Source organism: Oreochromis niloticus, linkage group LG10 (genome assembly GCF_001858045.2).
Source record: "Oreochromis niloticus isolate F11D_XX linkage group LG10, O_niloticus_UMD_NMBU, whole genome shotgun sequence".
Classification (NCBI taxonomy): domain Eukaryota; kingdom Metazoa; phylum Chordata; class Actinopteri; order Cichliformes; family Cichlidae; genus Oreochromis; species Oreochromis niloticus.
In genome coordinates this window covers 20,255,607-20,267,126 of record NC_031975.2, presented here as the reverse complement: position 1 = coordinate 20,267,126, position 11,520 = coordinate 20,255,607, and the positions used below count along the sequence as shown (strand labels likewise).

At 38.9% G+C, this 11,520-nt stretch overlaps 2 protein-coding genes across 8 annotated transcripts in view; one reads left to right on the top strand and one right to left on the bottom strand.

The window, feature by feature from the left end:
• Positions 1–1,211: 1,211 nt before the first annotated feature.
• LOC100705330 (putative fibroblast growth factor 1) lies at positions 1,212–5,744 on the bottom strand. 4 transcript variants are annotated; one of them, XM_003446994.5, is made up of 4 exons: positions 5,561–5,744; positions 3,607–3,823; positions 3,073–3,176; positions 1,212–2,564 (listed from the first exon to the last, which is right to left on the bottom strand). In XM_003446994.5, the coding sequence occupies exons 1-4, from the start codon at positions 5,600–5,602 to the stop codon at positions 2,379–2,381; spliced, it is 549 nt and encodes a 182-aa protein (XP_003447042.2). In that variant the 5' UTR covers positions 5,603–5,744; the 3' UTR covers positions 1,212–2,378. The 4 variants fall into 4 exon arrangements, with proteins under 4 accessions (XP_003447042.2, XP_019219021.1, XP_005452635.1 ...); XM_019363476.2 differs by lacking the exon at positions 5,561–5,744 and adding an exon at positions 4,802–4,953; XM_005452578.4 differs by lacking the exon at positions 5,561–5,744 and adding an exon at positions 4,798–4,950.
• Positions 5,745–10,354: 4,610 nt separating this feature from the next.
• Positions 10,355–11,520, top strand: part of LOC100690922 (rho GTPase-activating protein 26) — an 85,191-nt gene continuing 84,025 nt past the window's right edge. Inside the window, exons 1-2 of one of the 4 annotated variants that reach the window (XM_005452582.4) lie at positions 10,355–10,541; positions 10,784–11,056. In XM_005452582.4, the coding sequence (XP_005452639.1) occupies positions 10,903–11,056 (154 nt within the window). In that variant the 5' untranslated portion in view covers positions 10,355–10,541; positions 10,784–10,902. Of the gene's footprint in view, positions 10,709–10,783; positions 11,057–11,520 lie in introns of those variants that run through there. The other 3 variants (XM_005452581.4, XM_005452580.4, XM_025910730.1) reach the window with 3 other exon arrangements.

The window sequence follows — 11,520 nt, the reverse complement described above, 5'->3', positions numbered from 1 at the left end:
TAACATCTGTCACAGCTTTGTGGTTACAATCATTTCGACTGGAGTGGAGAAAGTCTTCACTAAAACTAGTGCATATGGGGTTTCCTTACAGTTTTCAAAAAATTAGCTGCAAGTGCTCTGTTATGCAACTACTCGGTACGCATATTGTGTCTAAGAATGAAAATCTGTCAACAGCAGGAAATTGACACTGGATGTTTGGCATCTATGGGGGAGTTCAGCTATTTCAGATATTTTGGTGGTGGAATAACATTTTAACAGCATAATATTATTTTAGGTAGAAATAAAAATACAATTCCAATCTTTCAAAATGTAATTATATTTATACAAAGAGTTACATAGTAGAATGACTCCTAGGATGGCTTTCCTTGATGATTTCCCTTCTGCTTTTTCAGATGGTTTAATTTACATCGATTTGTTGTACATACTATAAGACAGCTAATATATAAAAAAATATACTATATCAATTGTTAGCTTTGCCTGTTATATACATGAGTCGTCTTTACTTGGATTTGGACGTGTAAACCCAAGAACAATACATAGAAGTTTAGACAATGCCTCCATCTTGTGGCCAAATGTATTTTTTGTGTTTGACTCACAAAAAGAAACTTGCCTCTAGTAAATATCTTTAACAGTGTAATTTATCAATAAAACACCAGTTTTCACATTGGATTAATGCCATAGAGATTACATCAGAAACAGACTAAATACAAAACTAAAGGCACTACACGAGCGCAAACATCCACCAAGGCAGCTTGCTAGTAATATTATATTTTGTATATACTGATTTTGTTTTTTAAATGCACTTTAAGAAGTTTCTGGTGTTGTAAAAACAAGTGCAGAGTGGAGGCTTTTGGTATCTGCCATGTTGAAACATTTTATATACTTGACATCATTTTTAGTGTAATTATTTGTTGTTATTTTTTATTTGTGTAACTGTAGTACATGCTGATCAATACACACCACATTTGCAAGAATCATAGCTTCTAGGTTAAAATGCTTTTTGTCAGTTTTTGAACAATAACTTGATCATTTGAAGACCTTGAAGACCTCAGTGGATGCATGCCAGATTTTAATGGATTGTTAACACGACCCCACGCTACAACCCCACCCCTTGTGTTTACAGACAAAATGAAAGAATGACAGGCATACAACCAAACTCTCACCAATAACATATTGCTCCTTGGCAGAGGTAATAACTATCATGAAAACAGTAAATGAAAAATAGGATTTATTCATTCATGTATAATAATACAGGCTTATTCGATACATTTAAATAGAGTGAATACAATATGTATTACTTTGTGAAAAGGTGATAAAGTTACCTTTTTACTCCTTCATTGTAAGCATACATTATTTAGAAAATGTCTGTTACAATGTTGAGCAGAATTAAATGTTATTATTATAAATCTTTATAAATACATATTCATAATAATCTAGGATAATGTTACAGTAACAGGATTTTAAATCAAAATTAAAAAAAAGGGGGGGGGGGGATTTACTTGAACTGTGAAGCATTTTACAAAATAAAAGAAAACTTACGTTATATACCTGCTATACATCGTACATAAACACACTTAATAAAAGCTTCACTCATTTCTCTGACAAAGTTTTCACATCTGCTTTAAAGGTCTGTCAGCCTTCCAACAGTCACACAAATACAATATATTAATACAATAATAATTCTTAGCAACACAAATTATTTACGAGCTGCTGTTTTAAAAGCAAGAATTCTGGCTTCACAGTAACACCATATCATCTTTGCTCTCTTGACTCTCTTATTACCCTCAGCAGACATATTAATTATAAAATGAGGAATTGTTTCGGAAGACTAAATATCTATTGTTTGAAATTCAATTATCCATATAAGACATTTTTAGATTGCTACTGAAAATCTTGAATATCTTTGCTTTCTTAAATTTTGAATTCAATGCCATATTTTTGGTTTTATTCTTTAATTATATTCTTTTTTTGTGCCAGACATTAGTAATGCTAAATACATTTATGTATGTAAATTGCATATTTTTTCCTCCCTGTGGTATTTCAAATCAGGGTTTAAAATAATCACTTTATATATTTTCTATCTGCAGTGAGAGAAAGTATATATGCTATGCACTTACAAGAAAAAACTGTGCTGGATATGATCACATATCCATATATTGATCATTTATAAACTGTTCAGTCAAATGTTAAATTCCTAGTATGAAAAGAGATATTTAGCTCAGTAAGAGTTAAAAAATAACATTTGACTGTCTTTGCCTCAGCCATTACCAGAAATAACAGATTTTAAGTGACCTCATGATCGTTTGTCAAGTGTAATTTTACACTAATAATGCGCATTAAAATTTTTTAGTGAATATACAGTGCCTGCTGACATCTCTTTACACGTTGCCTGCAGGCCTTGGCAGGAAAAAAACGGCCTTCTGACCCTGGTGGGTGTCTGGTCCTGCTTTGGGCTGGCCATTCCTCTTCAAGGCGACGTACCAGTTGTACTTCTGAGAACGATACGTGTTGTGATGGTTCTCTTCGTATTTCTCCAGGAAGTAACACTCATCGTTCACAGCTTGCTGAAGCAAGAAAATGAAAGGGGGGGAGGATTGATTATATCTCTAATATACGGTTAAAGGTAATGGGGGCATTCACAAACAGTAGCTGAGCAGGATACAACGAGGAATAGTGTAACATACTGAATCACCAAAATAATAATCGACATAACAACCCTCTAAAATAAAGCTTGTCTGTTTTATTTTAGACATCCCAGGGACAAATTATTAGTCACAGCAATTTGCTAATTACACTGAAACTTTCCACTGTTTTGCAGTCTAGGTTGTTTTGCACAACCTGTTACAAAACTGTAACGATCAGCGAGTTTAAACTTACGCTGAGAAATGAATGAGCAATTGTGTGATTTAATGAAAAAAGATTTGGGTAAAAAAGGCTTTTAAAACTGTTACATAGAAAGACAAACAGGACCAGTGAACATTTGTTGCAATCTGTAAGTGTTCAGCCTTTCCATCAAAAATTAGTTTTTAAGTCAAATTGCAAAATGAAAAAAAATTAAAAAGCACAACTCACTACTCCACAGAGGCGTCCATTCCTGTTCATAGCCAGATACCTTCCTGTCGCCTCACCTTTGATGACCACCACCCCCGCACTCACAGCCTTCAGCCTCAGGATGTCTGCAACACACATTATGCAACGCAACACCACAGCGTTATTGCTTTTTTGTTTTTTCGGTTTTCTTTTCAAGGTTAAAGTGGAAGATCAAATCATGTAAAAACAATATCACTGTGATATCCCGGAATAAAAGTTTAGTAAGTATTTTTCAGGGAAACTAGGCCCTGCCGTCCAAACGTGTACACAGGTTAAGATGTTATTATTGCAAAACCAAATCACTAAGCAGCTTTACCAGCAGCCTAATTACTATTACTTTAGTGGTAACATGTCCTCTTTTCCTCATACCCTCATAGCCTTTAATCAAAACATCTTCTATTCTCTTTTGTTTAATTAAAAGCCTCCCCTTCATATCTTGCACGTACTCTCTGGCTCCTGATTTTGAAATATAGCCAGCAATCACAAATCAAACAGTTCTTTTGTGTTTTTCCTCACCATATGTGTCATTTTCTTGCCTCCCACCATTGACGGTTCCATCTGGTAAAATCCTTAGGTGATAGCCTCCATTCATACAGTAGAGCCTGGTCAGTGTCTGGGCTTCCTGCTTGGACAGGTCCAGGGACCCAGGTCCAATAGGCAGCACTGTAATGTCTCCCTCAGACATCATACAGAGAGTTTGAGGTATGGATGAAGCAGCGTGATGTCCCTGTGTCTGCAACGACAGAGAAGATCCAACGTGTTCACTGTTCACGTCACCTGGACTGCGGCTGAGACACAAGAGGAAACAGGAAGGGGAGGACAACGTCGCCTTCATAATATGATTACAGGAAATGCTCTCCTACCCTCGCCTAATCACTTTCTCCATCTGCCTAGCTCTCTGTTACTTTCTGTCAGCCTTTTAAGGAACACACTTTATTATGAAGTGATAAACCCATCCAGGGATCAGTTCTGGATGAAGGCCAGGAGGGGCAGCAACATGACCGGACTTGTTTTGGAACTGAGCATCACTTTGATTCGTTTTTGGAAAGATAATTTCCAGATGGTGGGTGATGTAATCTTACACCTGAAATCAGTGTGAGGCTAGACAACAAAATAACCAACACATGGACATAACAGCCAAGAGAGAAATTTGTGGTAATGGTTTAACTTCCTTTTAGTAAGTTTTATATTAGCCAGCATAATCTTACAAATGACGCTGAATTCTACTAGTGGGATACTGGAGACGTAACATTCTTCCCACGCTCTCTGAAGCATTAACACTAATCTATCGTTCAGCTGGATTTAACAGACATGTTAACACGTCAACAAATCAGCGACTATCAATATGAGAATTTAGAGCCCAGGCAGCCCTCTTGGTCTTACCCCTGGATTCTTCAACAGCTTTTCCAAAAAACAGTCAAGCTCATTTTAAAGCCACACTGTCAGTATAGTTTTTATTTCCTGGATGCTTGGGATCCCAGAGCAGCGGTAGCTGTGATAAAGTCAATCCAGTCCAGAAACAGCAGTGGCAGACCAAGCCGGTGGGGATACTCTAACACACACTGGTCTTTGTTATCATTTGAAACCGGAGGTATAGCTGCTGAAGAGCCAAGTTAGCCCACATCTGGAATGTCTTGGAAGAAGCAGAGAGAAGAGGGGGAAAAAGAGAGAGAGCGAGGGAAAGTGAAGGAGGAATGTAAGGCCTACCCACTGGCGGTCTGTTTTTCCTAAGAACAAGATCTGGAGGACAGGATTACTGGATATGAGAGCTTGTGCCAGACTGGCCTGGGGACCTTCGGACAGAGCAGCAAGTGGGAATGACGTCAAAAGTCCAACCAATGACCGAGTCAGAGTACAGATGTGTGGGAGGAGAGCTTGAATCTGTGTGTATTTCAGTGTTTATTTCAGTGTAAAGATGAAGAGCATGACGGTGAGCTAAAGTAAAGTTTGAAAAACAAGAGGGGGGGGGGCAATGAAAGCCAAACAAATATGAGGCTTTCTGTTGACCCTGCAAAGGTCCGAGTAAACAACCTTTAGTTTACATGCTTCTAGCACCTCTTTTACTTTGAAGCACTTTCCAATAGTTCTACATGTGCTGCACAAGAAGTTTTCTCTTATTTCATTTGAATTGGCTTCACTGTAAGTTGTTTTGGCCTTTGACTAGCAGGTTATACTGTGTGGTAAAACTAGAGCATCAGTTCCACTGTGGAATTGATGCTGACGCTGTACCACATACTGTAACCACTCATCTACCACAATATTTCATTTTTCTCAGTATCGAAAAGCGGGAGGAAAGTTATGTTACAGATATGTACACACACAGACCAGATAGTCAAAAAGAAAGCACAAAGAAAGACAAACATTAACTTCATTTTTTGTTATGAAGATCCTTATTTAACTCTGCAGCACTAATTACTAGCCAACTATATTACCACACAGACAATAAGCCATCTTAGCCTTTGTCACCTACCTGTGACAATGTCATGTGACAGTGCCCCCGTTGAGCCAGCATGTCCTCTTTTCTTGCTCTTAACTGAAGCTCGACTGAAACAAGGTTTTTGGTGCCTCTCGTGCCAAACTGTCTTCCTCCTTTCGCTGCCAGTGAAGTGTCTGGACTTTATACGGGCTTCTTAAGTATGAATTTGAACTCCATCCACTCCTCCCTCACCTCACCCCCTCTTCTAACAACGTCAGAGGACGCATTTTAACAGGCTAACGTCAGGACTAAAATTACCATCCACGACTGGAGAGGGAGAAGGAGGACAAGCCAGACCCTAGAAATGAGCAAGGCCGCCTGTCTGACTGAGCACTGATACATTCTTGTAGTGGTGTCCTCCTGGAGACACTGGTAGGCAACACAATATAAACATTTATAAAAGACACAAAGGGAATGACTTCAGCTCCCAGAATTAACATAATACCAGTGCCTTTGGATTCCATGTTCTGCTTCCCATATTACAGGAAAATAGGATTCCATAAAATTCCTGCAAAACATATAATACTCAGGTTTCAAAAATACGAGTGCATTACATGTATACAGTAAAAGTATGTGGGGTGTAAATGGAGGAATACTGTACTTAAATGAGGCATTAAGGAAAAATAAAGTTGTATTTTCAACAAAATACTCCATATCCAAAACAAAGATTCATTTTAAAACAACAGAAAGAAGGAAATGTCGAGTTTTGTGCCTCCATAATTCCGGTTCTGTAATCTTGAAAAAGAACAGAAATGCTGACACACTCTCCTAAAAGGTTAACCAAAAGATATGAGGCTGATTTTTGACTGGCAGTAACACTGAAGCAGCTCTGAGAGGAAAAAACATAAAAAAAGGAATGTAAGTCCAGAAGATAACACAGTAATGATCGACAGCCTCACATTAGCTCTTACAGAAGGTTAATGTTTGGAATTTGGGGGAGTAATAAGAATTTATGATTCAAAATGCTGCAGGACATATTAAAAGCATTTTCCAAAGCCTATAAAAATAGACATATTTGGATATGCACTGTGATGTGCTGACATTTCTAAAAATGGTGGAAATGGCTTCCAAGACATGGCAATCTCAATATCTATTTTTGCAGCCCTTCACTGTCTGTCCTGCAGCTATGTGAGAATAAACAGTGGTGGTGTGCAGGCTAGGTGATATATTCACACTGACTACTTTGTCCCTGTCTTCTTCTAATGGATTTTTCTCTCCGTAATTCATCCTCTGCAGTGCATCTAAAGGTTAAAACCATCACTTTGAAGTCAAATAATCACGAGACACAAGACCGTGTCAGGAATGTGCAGAAAAAAAAGAGTGATAACCAAAAACTGAGGAATCTGACCTACTTTTCTCTCACCTGTTCCATCAGCATTGAACTGCTTCTTTTTCATTGCTTCTATTAACCACAAGGTGGCAGAATAGGGTTAACCTTGGTGGTGCTTCAGGCTGCAAAAATCAAGTGTACTGTTCTATAATCATGTTCACAGAGCTGACACAGGCATATTTAGAGCATGCACCATTATACTGCATTCTCACTAAACCTGCATTCTCAGTTCTGTATTGGCACAGTATCAGAACAGTGAAAGTATTATCAAATGCAGATTTACACGCTACCATTTATTGGGTGTTTGTGTGTTTGAGCTGGTGAATATCAAATTCAGTATTTCCATTCCTGAAACAAATATGTGGCTAATTAGCTTCTTAGTGTTGTAGTTTGTACACCAGCCTTGCCTGCCAGTGAGATTGAGTGCAGATAGTGTTGTTTGTCAGAGCTTTGACACAAAAAATCAGTGTGAGTGAACCAAAACACTACAAGTTACAGATTAAAAAGCCAAAGTGGGTTCATCTCAGGTCATATTGCATGAATTCATTTTATGGGGTTTTTAAAGGCTAACTGACACTCTGTCATCATATGCTTTTATCTTTGACATGCTGCTGATTAAGTGCCATTAATCTACAAGTATTCTGCCAAAAATTAAATTCCCAAAAATGTGTCTGATGCTTGAGAAAGGCAGGTTTGAAATGCTCAGTGCTGTAACATGCTTTCTTTTTCTCTAGATAATTCCACCTAAATTCTTGAGTTCCTGGCAGTCTTGGGCTTGTCATTAAAAAGCATTTGTTTCAGTTGTTTTATTAAGTGCTATGTTCTCCATTTCAGATACAATTTCTTCCCCTTCAGTTTTTTCTGGTCTATTTTTTCTTGGCGTTATCAGAGAATTATTAAGACCAAATGCTGATCCTAAAGAAAAATCTGTTTCCTGCATCACCTCATTATGTGGTGGTTAATTCTGGTTCTTAAACTAGCCTCCTGGATTTTTAAAATGTATACATAAACAACAGGTGACTTCCTGCACATTGCATGTCTGTGTACACCAGGCTGTGACAGATGGGGTAATGAGCAAGCGACCAGATGCAGTGCTCTACTCTGACAGAGGAAGTGACACTTCTAAATATGAGCTGTTTTCACACAATAACCACATGCACTTAGTGTGCATGTATCAGTGACACGAAGTGAGATCTTAGGACAGGAATCAGTGGCAAAAATGCATCAGGCCTCTTCAAATAACGGTTGTATCAAGCTTTACTGGGTCTGCCAGTAGATCAGTATCAATCTGATATCAAGTAAATACAGAGCAAGTATTGCCAAAGCCAATAGCCTATGTAGGAGAAAGCAGTGAGTCATGATAAGATAAATCACTATTAATTTGCAAATTCTGAACACATTTAATGAAAGCTAAATCGCTTTAATTTTTACTTTCCACAATTATTAGCTAATGCAACAAATCACGCCTTTCCATCAAATATCGATACTATCGATCTATCAGCCCACCCATAGAGCTCACAGCTAGATCAGATCACCATATTAAGGATGTCCCCTCTTATCAAAGAGAGCCATAGAGTGTAAAAAACATATCTAAAACTACCAGTTTAAAGCCATCTGGAAACATATTTATCACAGCCTATTATATGTTTATATATTTTTGATGAAAAGGCGTATTTTTACATTATATTATAAAATAGCACAGCTATTTTAATGTGATGCAAACAACTATGGACCAGATTTACAGAAACGGCAAACTAGTGCGCTCAGGTGTGGCTGGTTTTACGCGTGGAATACAAAAGTTGCAGTCAGTTTTTCCCATTATCAAGTGCAAAAAATAAGGTATGCTCTTTTACTGCGCAATTAACAGTAAATTGGCGTGTCGCAAACGACAGTAACTCAGTTTGCATACTCCTCCCAGAAATACATATAAGACGGGGTCAGTCGTAAGGGTCTCCGAGTTCCCAGCTCTTACACTTAATGCCCTCTCTCTGTTTATGCAGCCTCTTACCAGTAGAGGGCGCCAGAGGTGATGGAGGTGGTGGAGCCTTGGTGGGTACCTCTCCTCTCTACAGAAATTCCCCGCTCTAGTTGAAATGACATCACCGTCTCCTCCCACTAACCAGACTCCGGAGCCGCTGCATGCACAGATCGTTTATTCACGAGAAGATGCTTTGACAGGTTTTGACCTGTAGCATGCTTTTAAGCCAAAACATGCTCCACTCATTGAAATAAAATGAATGAAAAATATTTCATACATGTGACCCAGTTATTAGTTTTTCATTGAAGAATGGGCCTACTTTTTGGGAAGCCCTAATTGACACTGTTTTTACCCCACAGGTTAAAGTTCACACCATTCAATGGAAACTTTGAAAATTTTGACAAATAATTTCTACTCAAAAGGTAAAGCGTTTCCTTCTTCAAATGTAAAGATATGCTTTCCATGCTTTCCAGAAATCCTTATTTTATACAATAGTAACCAAATATTTCTGGTGTTTGAGCTTTTGGACAAGCCAAGCTAATTTATATTAATAAAAAAATAATCAGCTCTTCATTTCAGTTTAAAGGTAACTGTTGTGTCCCTGATATCTCTTTACTTTCCTCCCTCCACCTGTACTGTAGTGGGACAGAAGTGCATGATATAGTATGCTGATTGATGCAGCTTGTGAAGCAGTGTGAGTGACATCATCCCCAGAAAAACAGCCTTTTAATGTGATTATTAATTAGATGACTTGCATCACCTTTTCATTAATATTATTAATCTATTGGTAATGAAACACAGTGAACATAATTGCACAGGAACAAACCAAAAACAGAAAACCACTTGGTTGCTTAATATCATACTTTAATGATATACATTATTGGCATATTATTTTACATTGCACTGATGTACCACACCTTGTAAACTAGTGCCACAGGTATGTAGGATGGCAAAGCTGGGGTAGTGGTTGGTGATGTTCAGAAGTGGTCCAGTGGACCGGGATAAAATGCAGTACATACATTTACAGGTCTTAGGAGATTAGATGTGTGTTGACTTTGGTGAGCTATTAACTTTTCTTCCAGTGATTTTCTTTCTTTGTTCTTCTGTTTAGAGTGTAATGTGCTGATATTGGTTGAAGTATCAAAGGTAGAATGTTGACTTTCTAAAATTAAGCCTACCTGCTAAGTATTAATTACTAATTAATTACTAATAAAGTAGTAATGTGCGAATATTTTCACTGTTTATATGCTGCGTGCTGCTCTTTCCATCTAATTCTGAGACTTCACTTTTCCAACGCAGTTTCAGGAAACTTGGTCAGAGTGGACCCTCCTTCTTTTATCCCACCCATCTTTGCTCTGGAGCAGCTCACCGCTCGATCCGCCCCTAAACGGTCGAAACTGCCCTCCATGTCGTGCCTTGCCATCTTATTGGTCTAGACAGACGTCAATCAGTGGATTACCCTTGTCGGGGTAGGTTGATTACGGTCTGCGGCGCTGAGCTGAGCGGTGCTGGGAGAAAACAGTGCATTTAAAACCGCCCAGGGAAGACACCGCATTTACGAGCGGAGTTTTTTTTTTTTTTTGCTGCCTCCCTCCTCATCGGCCCTGTTTCAGTCTGTCCGGTCCAGAATGAGTCGGTCGAGAGGAATGCAGCACCGGCTTACCTGAGCAAGTGGACACCTTTTCTTTGAAAGCCGTTTCCAGACACTTATTCAGCTCTGTCTTTTTCCCCCCTTTTGAAATTTAATTTTAATTGGATGTCTTGTTGGGTTACTGCTGCTGCTTGTGTGTCTGCCTGAGTGTTTTCCTTTGCAAAGAAAAACGAGGTTATGTAGGTAGGGATTTCTCTCGGATCCATCTCCGTCCTGTTGTTTTCATGTTGTAATTGGATTTTCTATCATTTACAACAGCAAAAGCAGCGCCAGAACAACAGGTTTTCTCCCTCCATCATCATCATCTCGTTCCTCTTTCCTCCTGCTGTCCCAATCGTTTATTCTTTTGCCGGGTGGTGGTGGTGGCGGTGCAGAAGATGGGATTACCTGCCCTGGAATTCAGTGACTGCTACCTGGACAGTCCACAGTTCAGGGAGAGACTCAAGTCTCACGAACTAGAGCTGGACAAAACCAACAAGTTCATCAAAGAGCTGATTAAAGACAGCAAGGCTCTGATCCAGGCTTTGAAAAGTAAGTGGAGGTTGGAAGGGGCGTGAGTGTGTGAGACTGATAAAATGTGTGTGAGGAGGTTGCAGTTGACAGTTATATGTGATGTCCCTAATTATTGAAATTAAGGGGAAAACAGTCAAATGTGGTTCATGTGGGCTTGATAGAATCACAAGGATTGAGAGGTGAGAAGCCTCCAGGTGTGAAAGTCTCAGTTTCATTGGATTCATGTGAAAGGGTTACACTCTGCTTTGTGTGTGTGTGTTTCTGATAAGGCATGCTGAGAGGCTAGGCGGGTGAATTTGACTGATCACAGTGCATAGTGTCCTCTCATGTTGTCAGCACATTTGTTCCCATTAGCGTACATTGTGAGGCGTTTAGAGTGAGAGAGGGGGTGTGCACTGTGTTTCATTCACATTGATATCTGCTGCTGTTCATCTGATGGGATTTGAGGCTGTGATATGCTAAAAACATTGTCCTTTAATCTA